This window comes from Schistocerca americana, chromosome 2 (genome assembly GCF_021461395.2).
Source record: "Schistocerca americana isolate TAMUIC-IGC-003095 chromosome 2, iqSchAmer2.1, whole genome shotgun sequence".
NCBI lineage: Eukaryota > Metazoa > Arthropoda > Insecta > Orthoptera > Acrididae > Schistocerca > Schistocerca americana.
Window position 1 is genome coordinate 771407331 of NC_060120.1, and position 16929 is coordinate 771424259.

At 40.6% G+C, this 16929-nt stretch overlaps 1 protein-coding gene and 1 non-coding gene across 2 annotated transcripts; one reads left to right on the forward strand and one right to left on the reverse strand.

Moving 5' to 3' along the window:
• The first annotated feature begins 4847 nt into the window (after positions 1-4847).
• Positions 4848-4954, forward strand: LOC124596733. Its single transcript, XR_006978373.1, has one exon. It is a non-coding gene; the product is annotated as a U6 spliceosomal RNA (small nuclear RNA).
• A 5722-nt stretch (positions 4955-10676) lies between these two features.
• On the reverse strand, positions 10677-13031 carry LOC124594414 (uncharacterized protein DDB_G0287625-like). The gene is made up of 2 exons (XM_047132785.1): positions 12350-13031; positions 10677-11830 (listed from the first exon to the last, which is right to left on the reverse strand). Exons 1-2 carry the CDS (start codon positions 13029-13031, stop codon positions 10677-10679), a joined length of 1836 nt encoding a protein of 611 aa, XP_046988741.1.
• Between the last annotated feature and the right edge of the window lie 3898 nt (positions 13032-16929).

A 16929-nucleotide genomic window follows, 5' to 3' on the forward strand; every position in this document is an offset into this window, starting at 1 on the left:
GCCCGTTTGCGAGGCGTCCCGAATTTTCTGGAGACGTCGAGGCATGTTATCAGCCACTTGGTGGCTTGTTCATAAACAGAGTTTCTTCCACGTTTGAATGCTTTCCCTCCAGTTAGGGCGTCCTTTACTAGTAATTTTCCCTAACTGCACTGATGTTTAATAATTTGTTTACAAAAGTACTGATGTCGCTGAACAACTTGTTCTAAAACCAGAATTGATGCTTTCTACGAGGGTCACTCCAAAATAAATGTACACTATTTTTTTTTATAGTCTATCCTTTATTCTACATGTTTGAAAGTTTTACAGTGTGTAGATACATCCTTTAGGAACAATATTTTTATTTCTCCACATAATTTCCACCCCTGTCAACTGCCTTACACCATCTTGGAACCGGCGCCTGTATAGCCGCACGGTAAAATTCTGGACCAACCTATTGGAGCCACTGTTTGGCAGTGTGCACAAGGGAGTCATCATCTTCAAACCTTGTTCCACCAAGAGAGTCTTTCAGTTTCCCAAAGAGATCATAGTCACATGGAGCCAGGTCAGGACTGTAAGGCGGGTGTTTCAGTGTTGTCGGTCGTGCATTGTCGTGCAACAGCAAAACATCCTGCTTTTGACGATGTGGTGGAACACGACTCAGTCGAGCTTGAAGTTTCTTCAGTGTCGTCACATATGCATCAGAATTTTGGTGGTTCCACTTGGCATGATGTCTACAAGCAAGAGTCCTTCGGAATCGAAAAACACCGTAGCCATAACGTTTCCAGCAGAAGGTGTGGTTTTGAATTTTTTTTCTTGGGTGAATTTGAATGATGCCACTCCATTGATTGCCTCTTCGTCTCTGGTGAAAAATGATGGAGCCATGTTTCATCACCTGTCACAATTCTTCCAAGAAATTCATTTCCACCGTTCTCGTACTATTCCAAAAGTTCGCTGCATACCGTTTTCTTGTTTCTTTATGAGCTACTGTCAACTTCCTGGGAACCCACCTGCCACAATTCTTTTTTAACGCCAACACTTTCAGTATTCTGCAAACACTTCCTTCACCTATCCCAACGTAGCGTGACAATTCGTTAACTGTGATGCGTGTGTCAGCAGTCACCAATTCGTTAACTCTCTGCACATTGTCTGGAGTGTGTGCAGTACGAGGCCTGCCGCTGCGAGGACAATCCTCAATATTGCTGTGCCCGCTTTCATCACGTAACCTGCTTGCCCACCGACTAACTGTACTGCGATCGACAGCAGCATCTCCATACACCTTTTTCAACATCTTGTGGATGTTTCCCACTGTCTCGTTTTCACACTACGGGAAATCGATGACAGCACGCTGCTTCTGACGAACGTCAGGTGTAGCAGCCATCTTGAAGACATGCTGTGACAGCGCCGCTCACGGGAACAGGTTGAACTAAGTTTGAAAACAAGCGGGAAGGATGTATCTACACACTGTAAAACTTTCACACATGCAGAATGAAAACTGTATTTTTACAAAAATACTGTGCGTTTCTTTTGGAGTGACCCTCGTTCTATGTTTACTTAAAGCAAACTTTGAAATTTGATAATTTGCTCAGACTAGTATAAACTTGTTTAAATAATTTGTTTTAAATCAAGGATTGATATTGTTGTAATTTGCTGTTAAGCAAGCATTTGTGTGACTCAGGGGTTAATGTCTTTTATAATTGATTCAAAGGAGAGATCAATTTTTTGTGTTAACTTGTCTGATCAATTTTTTGTGTTAACTTGCTGAATACGATGTTTAATATATGCAATTAAAAATTTGTTGGTCCACGAATGATGTTCAGTGCGTTGTTGTCCCAGTCCTTCCGATGTCAAGGCAAAGAGGCGCGGAAGCGTGTATCATATTGCTTGGCAGTAATGTGACCTTGTAGAGTAATCATGCGGCCCATGAATTAACACGTCATGGGAGTCCAAATCACCACCATGTTTCTCTACTGGGATGTAAACTCGGCCGGCCGCGGTGGCCGTGCGGTTCTAGCGCTGCAGTCAGGAGCCGCGGGGCTGCTACGGTCGCAGGTTCGAATCCTGCCTCGGGCATGGATGTGTGTGATGTCCTTAGGTTAGTTAGGTTTAAGTAGTTCTAAGTTCTAGGGGACTGATGACCTAGGATGTTGAGTCCCATAGTGCTCAGAGCCATTTGAACCATTTGAACGTAAACTCGGCCAGAAGTTAGAAACAAAGTGAAGCAAGTCTCGTCCGACCAAATAACTATCTTTCGATCGTCCACACCAGTTGGCTTATGGGTTGGGAGTCAAGTTTTCCTGTCACGGTCATTTGCATCACTGTTGAGTGGTTTTGGAATTCCAGCTCGCCCTGCAATTCCCTACTTATGGAGCTCCCTTGATGATGTTCTGGTGATGACAAGGTTCGTGAGTTGACTTTGCAGCTGTTGCTCTCTTAATTTTCGTCACAATCCTCTTCGACGACACTTTGTCACGATCGCTCACCACACACTTCGTCCGCTTTATGACGGAGTGGGTGATGTGTTTCCGCTTTCCCTGTATGTGGTATATGGTTCGAATGGCTCTAAGCGCTATGCGACTTAACATCTGAGGTCATCAGTCCCGTAGACTTAGAACTACTTAAACCTAACTAACCGAAGGAGAAATCACACACATCCATGCCCGAGGCAGTATTCGAACCTGCGACCGAAGCAGCAGCGTGGTTCCGGGCTGTGGCGCCTATAACCGCTCGATCAAAGCGGCCGGCTATGTGGTATAAATCTTCGATACCATGCCTCTTGAAACACCAAACATTTTCGCTATCTTAGTTACGAGAAAGCCTAACATAAGAGTATCAAAATGTTTTTCACGTTGCAATTGAGTTAGTTCCAACATAATCCACTCACCACTATACAGAACACTTTTCTGACCACAAGTGACATTTGCAACGTACTGAGGGCACTGCACGGGTGCGTTCGTGATGAATTTCATCAGCGCAAATGGTTCAAATGGCTCTGAGCACTATGGGACTCAACTGCTGAGGTCATTAGTCCCCTAGAACTTAGAACTAGTTAAACCTAACTAACCTAAGGACATCACAAACATCCATGCCCGAGGCAGGATTCGAACCTGCGACCGTAGCGGTCTTGCGGTTCCAGACTGCAGCGCCTTTAACCGCACGGCCACTTCGGCCGGCTCATCAGCGCAACGTGCATGCTTTGCTAGCCTCCGCATATATGTTCTGGCACGCATTTCTCGTTTTTTTTTTTTTTTTTTTTTTTTTTTTTTTCGTCCGCTGTAACACACGAGGATGCAGGATGTCAGTGACGTGCCACTGTTTTCCCAGTCACTACCAGCCGATGGCTCCCAATATCATGCGCTAGGTACCCATAAGACCTCTGTGCCTCTCCAAAATATTACAAGAATGGTATCTCGTCTCAGGCCGCCGATATACTCAAAGACGATGGTCATCTGCGGTACACAGAACACAATGCGACGATAAGTCACCATTCTTTGCTTGCTATCGAAGACAGTGCTGCCAAAGCAGAGTTACTAAACATAGCCTTCCGAAATGCCTTCACAATAGAAGACGAAGTAAATATTTCAGAATTCGAATCGAGAACAGCTGCCAACATGAGTAACGTAGAAGTAAATATCCTCGGAGTAGGGAAGCAACTGAATCACTTAATAAAAACAGCTCTTCTGGTCTAGATTGTATACCAATTAGGTTCCTATCCGAGTATGCTGATGCATTAGCTCCATACTTAACAATCATATACAACCGTTCGCTCGATGGAAGATCCGTACCCAAAGACTGGAAATTTGCACAGGTCACACCAATATTCAAGAAAGGTAGTAGGAGTAATCCACTAAATTACGGGCCCATATAGTTAACGTCGACATGCAGCAGGATTTTAGAACATATATTGTGTTCGAACATTATGAATTACCTCGAAGGAAACAGTCTATTGACATACAGTCAACATGGGTTTAGAAAACACCGTTCCTGTGAAACACAACTAGCTCTTTATTCACATGAAGTGCTGAGTGCTATTGACAACAGATTTCAGATCGATTCCGTATTCCTGGATTTCCGGAAGGCTTTTGACACTGTACCACACAAGCGGCTCTTAGTGAAATTGCGTGCTTATGGAATATCGCCTCAGTTATGTGACTGGATTTGCGACTTCCTGTCAGTGAGGTCACAGTTCGTAGCAATTGACGGAAAGTCATCGAGTAGAACAGAAGTGATTTCAGGCGTTCCTCAAGGTAGTGTTGTAGGCCCTTTGCTGTTCCTTATCTATATAAACGATTTGAGAGACAATCTGAGCAGCCGTCTTCGGTTGTTTGCAGATGACGTTGTCATTTATCGACGAATAAAGTCATCAGAAGATCAAAACAAACTGCAAAACGATTTAGAAAAAAGTATCTGGATGGTGCGAAAAGAGGAAGTTGACTCTAAATAACGAAAATTGTGAGGTCATCCACATGAGTGCTAAAATGAACTCGTTAAACTTCGGTCACACGATAAATCAGTCTAATCTAAAGGCCGTAAATTGAACCTAATACCTAGATATTAGAATTAAGAACAACTTAAATTGGAAGGAACACACAGAAAATATTGTGGGGAAGGCTAACCAAAGGTTGCGTTTTATTGGCTGGACACTTAGAAAATGTAACAGATCTACTAAGGAGACTGCCTACACTACCCTTGTCCGTCCTCTTTTAGAATACTGCTGCGCGGTGTGGGATCCTTACCAGACAGGACTGACGGAGTACATCGAAAAAGTTCAAAGAAAGGCAGCACGTTTTGTATTATCGCGAAATATGGGAGGGTGTGTCACAGAAATTATGCAGGATTTGGGCTGGAAATCTTTAAAAGAAAGGCGTTTCGTACTTGCTTCGGCAGTACATATACTAAAATTGGAACGATACAGTGAAGATTAGCATGGGACCTGCGCAAGGATGACACGCAAAATCGTGAAGCGTTCCACATTTTTGCCGGCACGGTAGCTCAGCGTGTTCGGTCAGAGGGTTAGCTGCCCTCTGTAATAAAAAAACTGAGTTAATGGATCAACAAAGAACTAAAACGGGTGTCTTGTGACGTCCGCCCCGAGCAGATGCAGTGAACGAAAGCGAACAAAAAAAAAAAAAAAACAAAAAAAAAAAAAAAAAATGGAACTTGAACAACGAGCATGCGTGCCCTCACTTTCCCATGGAATCCAGTATCAGGTCCCTGTCACACATGAATGCCTCACAAATCTGGATACTGTACGACTGGACCAGCCGACCAAATCGATGTACTCAATAACGTCTCCTTCAACCTCTGTCAGCTGCTGATAACGTTGTCTCACATTATTACGCCACATCTCCGTGTCCTTTGTAGTGGTCATTCAACATCAGATGCTGTTCATGTGTCGTTTATATCCTACCAGGCCTGATAAAAATTCTACAAATAAAAAAACACTGATGGACTCTGAACCCCATTCTGTCTGTGATAGAGGATTGTAACTCTCATCATTTACGTATCTGTCGATGGAGTACGAAGTTAGGGTGACGTCTGACCGTGTCTTCTGGCTGCTTTACTTTTTGTATCAGTCAGTGTATTAAAGAACTTGATGGTTTGCTAATTTATGCTCGTTAAGTGTCAGTTCACTCAAGAAGCAATTAGGATTTGAACAGGTGTGGAAACACCGCTGCAGCACACTGCCGGCACGGGTGCTTCACGGGCTAACGGTGGTTCGATAATCACTGGGATACAGAATCTCGTGAGAGGAAACGAAAACTCGCCTCACGAGTTACTGTAAGGCAGGGCTGACCACGACGTGCAAAACTTCAACCGGGTCAGATGTGGGGCCGTGTGCCAGCCTTTTGCCGATCGAGACTCGGACTGTGTCGGCTTTGTTCATTTCTTCCCGAGGTACTCGGTACAGCGCGATATTTCATTTATTACTGCGTATGGCATTTTCGGTCGGCACAACTCTCTTCATTTTGGAAAATTTGGAAATTTGCGGTAAAATCTTATGGGACCAGACTGCTGAGGTCATCGGTCCCTAAGCTTACACACTACTTAATCTAACTTAAACTAACTTACGCTAAGTACAACGTACACACCCATGCCCGAGGGAGAACTCTAACCTCCGACGGGTGCAGCCCCGTGGACCGTGACAAGGCGCATCAGAACGAACGGCTACCCTGCGCGGCTTCATTGTGGCAGAAGCGCAGTGTCAGCGCTGTTTACCATTCGCCATTAGTTCGTGGTATGTACAATGTTAACAGATCCAGTGGCTGTTTGCTCGAAAAGAGGCAGTCTAGCGATCTATCGTGGCAAGACTTTAAAAATGAATGTGGGTGATAGAGAAGAAGGATGAGAATTCTCAGTATCTATTTTGCAGTCGTATGTGCGATGGATACTGAAAATCTGCTACGAACCGAGATTACGATAGCTTGCAAAAAGACTTTGAAGATTTAGTTAACAATGAAAGAGCAAAAAGATCACAACAGTCGACAGATGGGGTTCGTTGTTCTGTAAATCGAGAAGAAAAGAGGAGTGCGGGAATGAAAGTTAGAATATCCAGAATGTATTGCAGACCTTGCATTTTAAGTGGACTTGACACGAGGTGAGAAGCAACTTGTTTCTAATTTGATGGGTGTGACGTTCGCTATGTTATTCAGTGGTTTGGTATTTAACTAATTTGTAAATGGAAATAGTAATCTTATTTAATTACATTGAGTAATTACTAAATAATTTTTCTCCCGGCTAAAGATTTGATCAAGTTGCTAAAGAACTCCAAGTTAACGTCGTGTTAAAGTGTTGTCTGTAAGTTGTGTAAGTGTCACTAAATCACAGTTCATACAACGGACTCTATACAACTATGGATTGTGATGGAAACAGTTATCTTCAGCAAAATGATCATTAAAACCACCGAATATCAGCCGCGCACAACACTGACGTATGTTACCTGAAAGAATATTCTTCGCAACTCGTGCGTAATTAATTTCAGCTCCATACATCAGCTAGAAAAGTTTCTACTAAAGGGTCGTGCTATGAGCACTGTTTTTAAAGAACCAATCTGATCCGAATTATTTTCATTAAAATGAGTTCGGAACCACCGGTGCACATTTATTTTTACACATTTGCATTACGTTCGGCATTTATGTCTGCAGAGTTGCGTAATTTGAATTTGCCGCTGAGATAATTGTTAAGATGGCGGCAGACAATTGATAGAGACTTTCTATTGTTAGACCAAATAAGTAGGTATTTGAAATGATTATTAAATTCTATAAATTATACTTTCATATCGTGCACTATTTAGACCTCATCAAGCAAACATTTGATTTGTTTGTAAGGAAAAACACAGACAAAAGCGCGATACAAATCGCTATCATCAATGGCTGCGCTCGTTGCAGCGGAAAGAAATAATTAACACAGATAGTGCTTACTGAGAGAGGAATTAAAGTTACAAATAATTATTCACTCATGTTTGTAATAATAATGAACCCTATTTTCAAGTAATAATTAACAAATAATTACAATTTCTTAACAGACATCGCTTTGATATGCGTCCGCAACTTACAAAAGCCAACCAACAAAAGGTAAAAACAAAGGAAGACAAACGCAGATCATAAAAGGAATTTAAAATTATCATTGTCTTTGTATGATACACATCGATATGTCTAATTACATCATAGAATATTATATAAATAATTAATATTTATAATCGTATTGCCGGCCGAAGTGGGCGTGCGGTTAAAGGCGCTGCAGTCTGGAACCGCAAGACCGCTACGGTCGCAGGTTCGAATCCTGCCTCGGGCATGGATGTTTGTGATGTCCTTAGGTTAGTTAGGTTTAACTAGTTCTAAGTTCTAGGGGACTAATGACCTCAGCAGTTGAGTCCCATAGTGCTCAGAGCCATTTGAACCATTATTATAATCGTATTCATTATTTTTTTTATGTGTCGAATAGATAATGTTTATAACTGTTACAGGCTACTGTAGCTAAAATTTATCTCGTGGATGTTACAGTGCCCCTTGGGCTGATAAAAAAAAATTAGTTTATGTATTGTATATTTTTTTTATCAGTCCATGTAATCCACGTAGATTTGCTACTCTCAAGATGCAAGTGTCTATTTTCAATGTTGTTTTAGACAAGATAAAATTATAGTTGAATCGAGTACTTTAAATGACTTCAGTGACTGTTTTATCTCGTAAATTGCTGTGGATACTTCCCGGATTAACTTCCCCCCCCCTTCCCCATTTGGGTTCACTGGACTCGGAAAACCGCGAATAAAACCGTCCAAGGGGCTTCAAGAAAATACCGACACCTACTTTTAATAGTCAGGCTTGACATGAATGTAATAAAATATGCTGGAAAATGCAAATTTATGACTCTGTTGTAAGAATTTGAGATAATGAATGTTTTTTCATGGTGGTATATCATAATTTCCAAAGTCACTCATTTATCGAATGTCACAAGAATTTGCTGTTGATGTCGTAAGACCGCCCTCGTGTCGAGCCGTTGGACCGCAGACAAGTAGTGGCTGCTGCTGGACCGCCCCCGGCCGAGTCGGTGGGGCGTCGGCTGCCGTCGGCTGCATCGTGGTTTGGATCTGCTGCTGGCTAGAAGTCACGCTGCAGCAGGTCTTGGTTCTCCTTTCCCACGTCCCTCAGTTTAAGACGGGTACATGAAATGTCAAAATATAAGCATCAGTGACAAGATAATTACTATTCTCATCCTGTGGGAAAGTTTATTAGTGTCCATTTCACTCGCATTCACAGGGATGGAATTAGACTGTTTTTGGAGTTTGTTCTGTATTTTGACACTGTTCAACACAATGTAGTGATTCATATCTAAGTTTATCACAATATGTACATTTTGAACACTACACCGTTAATCATACAAGTGTCCGCAGTGTGCTTCGTTTACTTAAGCGGAATGTAAATATTTTCGCGACGCTCTGCGTAGCCAACGTTGCATTATTGTTTTGCTACGCGGCTGGCTGTACAGTCTGTCACATTAAATTTGGCACGCGGAGACGCTTCATATCAAACTACTAAAGGTCATCAGTTCAAATTAATTATTAATACAGTCAACAGTACTCAACGCTCATAGCGTTGCTGCTAACTTTGACACTCCAAGAGCGTTCATAAGGTTACGTGATCACAGTTTTTATCACTGTTCATCATTATTCACAATGTAAATCACAGTTCTTCACGCGTCCACTAGTTCCTGCGAAACACGTTTCACTGTTCTGATTTCTGTCAGTAGTTTTCCACAGTACTTAACAGACAATCTATATGCAAATGACACTTTTCAAGTAATGAGGTCTGGTACACTTGCACATAAGTTCATATTACCATGACTGAATAACAAAATTTAAAATTTTACACTGTCACATAAACACGAGACAATATAAAACTTTCAGAATCTGCTACATTATTTTGACCATGAGATCATTACTGAACTGTCCAGATAACAGTACATTTCCATTTTTATTACAGGTACATATATTTATATATTTCTATTTTTTATTATTTTTTATTGGGATTGTTATTTACCATGTTTTTGGGACAGATGTCCATGTTCGGTTTATCTAACCGGAATGTTGCTCATAAGAGCATTTTAAATGACTTCGTAATGAAACCGTGTACGTAAATCAGTACACATTCAGATTTCGCTTCACTAGTGGTGAAAGCAGTTTATTTTATTTATATATATTTTTTTTCAGTCACACAGCTCACACGCCACCAACACTCACTACGTGTGTGGGACTACATGACTCGATCTTATGAAAATATTTTTGTTATATCCATTCTTACACACGAACAAATATATTACTTAAGCACTTTAATCATTTCTATCCTACGTATAGGAAGGTAAGATTCCTCACATTTAATGCAATAGCACTCAAGTGTTTATCAAGTTATTGATCCCTTTTAGAGTAAAAATACATTTATCATGGGGATTCTCTACTCCTTGTACAAATAATTCAACGCCGGCCGCGGTGGTCTAGCGGTTCTAGGCGCGCAGTCCGGAACCGCGCGACTGCTACGGTCGCAGGTTCGAATCCTGCCTCGGGCATGGATGTGTGTGGTGTCCTTAGGTTATTTAGGTTTAAGTAGTTCTAAGTTCTAGGGGACTGATGACCACAGTAGTTAAGTCCCATAGTGCTCAGAGCCATTTGAACCAAATAATTCAACAACATTACAGTGTAATACTTGACATAAAAGCTTATAAACTAATACATACATAATATTATCACATTATTACTGCTAATTATTTTACCATAAACATTGTATTTACAGTTATGGGGTAATGCACTTGCACTTCTAATTGGTCCTTTGTATCACTTCGTTTTTCTTAGTCCAGGGGACCGAGTAAGATGCTCTGCAATAGGTCTTGTGCGGATTTATTTTCATGCTATACTGGTAATCTTTTATGATTCCGGGGCGTTCAATGAATACTTCGAGGTATCCGGATATTAATTCAGTTAATTGTCTAACCTCTGAAGCATTAATGCAAGTTGCCTCCTGTACTTTCTCTTCTATTGTTGTGACGATGTCACTCACTTTGCTGGGTGCATCGTTATTTCGATTTTTGTGACACATCTGTGTGTGCTTATGATCCAACACTAAAAACTTCTGTCTGCTGACAGAAAGATTCATTTTTCTCATCAGCGGAAGGTTCGCACCGAACTCCCGATTCAGCATTAATGTTATGGGTCACTGTTGGTACTTAAGTGCACATGTCCCACGGGCGAGATCAATTACAGCTTCCCTTTCCCGAAGGAACTCAAGACCCAGAAGCACCGGTACTGACAAGTTATCCATTAGTAGGAACGTGCATAATAAGCGATCATTTCCCAAGGAAACTTCCACCTGTGTCTGGTATTTTATACTATGTGCCTTTTTTCCCAATGCCCCTATAACCTTACAATTTGCAACCGGCAAAATCGGCAATCTCCTTATCTCCGATACCTTCTTGAAAAACTGCGTGTTCATAACTGATACATTAGCACCTGTGTCAAGCAGAATAGTAGTTGCCACACCATTTACAGCTCCGGTGACACTTGCTTGGATATTTTCACTTTGTGGCTGATCAGAGTCAGCAGGTTCCTGATATAGCTCATCTTCGATCCTGTTGCCATCCTGATACCGTATCATGTTTATTTTTTGTTCCGTCGACCTATTGCCTTCATTGTTGGCCTCGGTCACCTGGCGAAGGCCTACAGGGACCGAAATTAGTTTGTTGGCTTCTGAGTGTTTTGTTTCCGAATTTACCTCCACTATTCTAACATTTTGTGAGTTTTCAGTCGGAGGAGGCCAGCTTGGCTCCCACCACGGTGGATATTGATTGCTTGGTATAGGAATAGCCTGTACATAATTTATTGGCTGACCTGAATTTATAGAATTTTGCCGCAGCTGCCAATGACTTGGCCCTGGCTGTCGCCAATATTCACTGTCACCCCGCATATTTTTAGGCTTGTCTTTATATGGACTGTCTGACCTGTTGTCATTTCGTCTCTTTCGGTTGCTATTGTTATTGTTTGGGTTTTCATTGTGGTACGGCCTCTGATTACCATTCGGTTGTTGGTGTTCTTTCGCCTTTTGATAATTACTGTTGTTATTATTAGGATAACCAAAATTTTGGTTGTAGGGATTCCTACTACTATTATTATTATTGTATTTTCCGTTACTATAAGCTTTACTTTTATTTTTCTTTGGGCTACCTTCGCCCCTATTTCCATTATTTCCATTCCATGAATTTTTTCTATTAGGACTATTATTATTGCTGATCACGTCAGAATTTTTTCTGGCATCTTCTTGCACTAGATCCAGAGAATCATTTACAGACAGAAATTCCTTCAGATCGGTGTCTGTAACATTAAATAATTTTTCTCTAATGTGTATGGGTAATCTAGCTTTTAACACTCGCAATAAGTCTCTGGTGGTTACTGGCTCATCCCAGTACCGGGTCATGTTAATATATTTTTCAAAGTACTTTCTTAAGGAACCTGACTTCGGATTATACATTTCTGCATTGTAAACAATTTTACGGAGTCGCTCTTGAGTAGACGCTGATCAGAATTGATAAAGGAACGCCTTCTCAAAGTCGTGGAAATTCTTGCAAGTTTCTGCTGCATTTAATGCCCAGAGCGACGTATCACCAGAAATATGTGAAATCACAAACTGTATTTTCTGTTCTTCCGACCATGATTTTGCAAGAACACTTTTGAAGTTTCGAATGAAAACTACGGGATATATATTTTTCTTACTTTCTTCGTTAAATATTTGAAACTGTCTATGCTTAATTAGGCTTTCTTCATGCATCAAAGTAGTTAAGTGCATGGAATTGCTATCATTCGCAGATGGTGTGGTTACTTTATTACAAGTACATTCTATTCCACTATTATTGTTCCTTGGTGTCACATATTGTTCTGGTAATATAGGTTGATTACCAAAATTTGGTCTTCCTTCTGGTGCATTAAAATTCGCCGTTAGATTATCTGCGATCTTTTCCCTGTCAGTACCAGTGTTGTCATTACTGCATACTGTAAGATTTTCAAAGTTTTGATTTTCAGAGCTCAGCACCCTGGCTACTTCTGTTCGGACTTGCTTTCGGATTTCCGAGGGAATGTCCTCCTGCATTGTTTCCACAGTGGTAGCCAAGGCTTTCAATTGGTTCTCTAGTCTATCTACTTCAGTTTGAAGACTATTGACCTGAACTGGAATGTTTGTTAACCGTTCAATAGTGGTTTTTACTGCATCGATCTCCTGCTTAAAATGGGTAGTAACAGCATTATCACGATCGACCAACACTTGATTTATCCTACTGACAATTTCTTTATCTCTTTCTAGTAAAATATTGTTTATATTTTCCATAAATTTCTTTTCCTTTTCTTGGTCCCTGAGCTCCTGTTGCTGTTTTTCTATAAGCTTTTCCTGTCTACGTTTTTCCTTTTCCTGCTGACGTTGTCTTTCACGCTCCTGCTCTTTAAGCTCACGTTGTTTTTCACGCTCCTGCTCTTTAATAGCAAACTTTTCAAATAATGCTGTTAGCATATCCTGTAGGGACATAGCTTGAGCATTGCTAACTTCTGCCCCTTGCCCAGAAGAAATATTTTCATTAATTCCTAACTGGTTGAATCCAGGAGTGTTTGTTTTGGCATCTCCTCGGTTTTACTATCACTCGGGACAGCAGTTTTTAAATTATTTCATAATTAAATTTTCTAATAATTCGACAGCTATATGGGTAGATTGTTCTACCTGAGACTCTGATGTCATCTCTGCATCAGTATGCTCATTCGGTTTATTTTTCTTTTGTTTAACCATTCTATCACCAATATAGCACAACAAATATATAAATCACTGACAAGCACCAATTGACACAAAATGATCTTATAACTAGCACATATACACAAATAACACTCAAAAATATTATTCTCGCAGCCAGAATATTCAATTATTACTACCTATGGCTGCAGGTACTGATTTTAATTTTAAATTGCAAACGCAGCGAATGTTTGTGTGCTGCTGCTCTGTTACCGAATATGCATATCTGCTCCTACCTGAATTGATTGACAGTAGTGGACTGCACTGCTTATGTGAAGTTACTAGTGTGTCTGGCACCAGTGCAGATACAGATTCGTACAGCAGTTCGGTAGGAAGATGTCAATGCTCATGGAACAAATAAATAAACAATGATTAATGGTTTGTATTGGTACCTCGTACCTGTAATAGATCACAACTTCAATTATTAAAATGAATAAATGTGCATTGGTGGCCCCACGTTGGGCGCCAGTGTGGCGTTCGCTGTGTTATTCAGTGTTTTGGTATTTAACTAATTTGTGAATGGAAATAGTAATCTTATTTAATTACATTGAGTAATTACTAAATAATTTTTCTCCCGGCTAAAAATTTGATCAAGTTGCTAAAGAACTCCAAGTTAACGTCGTGTTAAAGTGTTGTCTGTAAGTTGTGTGTCACTAAATCACAGTTCATACAACGGACTCTATACAACTATGGATTGTGATGGAAACAGTTATCTTCAGCAAAATGGTCATTAAAACCACCGAATATCAGCCGCGCACAACACTGACGTATGTTACCTGAAACAATATTCTTCGCAACTCGTGCGTAATTAATTTCGGCTCCATACATCAGCTAGAAAAGTTTCTACTAAAGGGTCGTGCTATGAGCACTGTTTTTAAAGAACCAATCTGATCCGAATTATTTTCATTAAAATGAGTTCGGAACCACCGGTGCACATTTATTTTTACACATTTGCATTACGTTCGGCATTTATGTCTGCAGAGTTGCGTAATTTGAACTTGCCGCTGAGATAATTGTTAAGATGGCGGCAGACAATTGATAGAGACTTTCTACTGTTAGACCAAATAAGTAAGTATTTGAAATGATTATTAAATTCTATAAACTATACTTTCGTATCGTGCACTATTTAGACCTCATCAAGCAAACATTTGATTTGTTTGTAAGGAAAACACAGGCAAAAACGCGATACAAATCGCTATCATCAATGGCTGCGCTCGTTGCAGCGGAAAGAAATAATTAACACAGATAATGCTTACTGATACACATCGGTATGTCTAATTACATCATAAAATATTATATAAATAATTAATATTTATAATCGTTTCCATTATTTTTTTTATATGTCGAAGAGATAATGTTTATAACTGTTACAGGCATAATTTCCTCTCTTCGCACACAGATGGGGTTCGTTGTTCTGTAAATCGAGAAGAAAAGAGGAGTGCGGGAATGAAAGTTAGAGTATCCAGAATGTATTGCAGACCTTGCATTTTAAGTGGACTTGACACAAGGTGAGAAGCAACTTGTTTCTAATTTGATGGGGATGTATTGAAAATGAAAATCACGTTATAGAAGGGTCACATTCTGACACAGTACAGTTACCTGAGCTCACTGCTGTTAAAGAAAATGCGAGGTTTGTAGAATTTTTTGTAGAAGTCATTGTGGCCTGGAAAGAATTATAAGGATAGTTTCCTAAACGTTTTGAGTATACTGTCTTACTTGTGTTTTCGAGCTGTTTCCGAGATCGTTCGCCGTTTCAGTTGAAAGTGCCCTTCTGTATGTGCAGATGTAATTGATTGACCTGCAAGGTAATTCTAGTTTTGATGAGAAGTCCTTTTACACTAAAACTTGCCAGGACATCTACATTGTTTTTCTCAGGTCTAGTTTTCACGTCCCCTTAATGAGGTTGCAACTGTTCTACAACATTTAGATCGACACATTTACCTGGAAAACATTTTTCCATTACGAAACTAAATGAGTCGCGATTATGTAGCAACCTGGCCGGCCTGTGTGGCCGAGCGGTTCTAGGCACTTCAGTCTGGAACCGCGAGACCGCTGCGGTCGCAGGTTCGAATCCTGCCTTGGGCATGGATGTGTGTGATCTCCTTAGGTTAGTTAGGTTTACGTAGTTCTAAGTTCTAGGGGACTGATGACATCAGATGTTAAGTCCCATAGTGCTCAGAGCCATTTTTTTGTAGCAACCTGAGTGCCAAAATCTGTGAAATTGTCTGCGTCAGTACACATGCCGATTATTTGTACATGTTGTAAGTTGTCAGCCAAATCCAACACCTTCCATGAAAACTCTGACATGATAGCAAATCCGACAGTATGTCACGTAGCTCCGAATAAATCCAACCAAAGTAATACGATCAATGAGTGAGCAAATGGAATACCACAGACTAACACAAGAACGCCTAAATGCACGTCATACCTTCGCACCGTGAAACAGGCGTAGTTCCGAGGGGAGAAACGAGAACAGAAGCCGAGAGCAGAATCATGTTAAGCTAGAAGGCCCTACGATAAGGGACGGACACCCACATGGCCGGCTGACCGCCAAGACCACCCCCAGCCCATGTTAAAGATAGAGCCCTCCAGAAGAACAGTATAGATCTTACGATAACATTAAAGGGCCACACCAGCTGCAAGTTTTAGCGTGAGACTTTTTCGCGTCTCCGTTATGTTGCAAACGTTAAAAACATTGCTCCACCACGAAAAGTATAACGCTTGTCATTGGATAGACAGAATTTTTGTAGGCGGAGCTTAAGGTTAACATTGAGACCCTGATTGGTCAGTTGAAAACACAGCCAGATAGCTTTTCTTAAACCAACTTCAGTAAATTGTAGTAAGGAGAGGTTAGAAAGGAGTTGCTTCCGAGACGGTGAGGTGCGTGGAGCTGCGCCGCCTGCCGCCCCCTGACGCTGCCTAAACACCGACAAGGTAATGAACGCACGCGGTGCCACCATAAGGCTTCACTCAGAACTGCAGAAGTCTCATCTGTTGCATACCCTTTTTACGTAATACTAGTGTCGATCGTAAATTAAACTTCGTGGTATTCACATTTGCTACTAGAAGTTAAAATCTGAAACGCGATGATTTTTCTGTTATGTAATCATTGAGAAGCCACATCAGCCACTGTAATTTATGACAAGTTAAGTAAGTAATTAAAGATAACTGAGAGACACTGTAGACCATTTTGATAGTTTTCTCTTTCATGAAACTTATTTTAAACCTAGATTGTAGATGTGATATGGCATAGGTCATCCTTCGATCCATTGTAGAACTTGGAAACCCATTCAGGGAATATTCGTTCACATTTTTGTTGAACGCAGTTGGTTTTTATCACTCTGTATTAAAATATTTCCTTTTATCAATAGTTCAATTTATAAATAATGTTTTGTGAGTAGAATAAAATTTCCAATGGTAAATTTAACTGCTTTTTCGACGTTATTTTACCAGTTAACTAAAAATAGGAAAGCCTTGAACCCTTCCACTAAATTTACTTAGTATTAAGATTCTTTTACAGGGAGTGCAGTGGAGCTGACGCTGAAATCATTAAGTATTTGATTATATCATCGCTAATCTCACTGAACTCTTCTGAACTCTACATGTCATGTGTGGTCTGGCGTCTCCTTACCAGCAACAGGTC

What these genes read in the sequence shown, in the direction of transcription:
- LOC124594414 (XM_047132785.1), bottom strand. Translation starts at nt 13,031, where the DNA reads ATGTCCCTACAGGATATGCTAACAGCATTATTTGAAAAGTTTGCTATT. An exon ending in CAATAATAGTGGAATAGAAT is followed by an intron (nt 11,831 to 12,349) that starts GTACTTGTAATA and finishes TTAATGTTACAG; the next exon opens with ACACCGATCTGAAGGAATTT.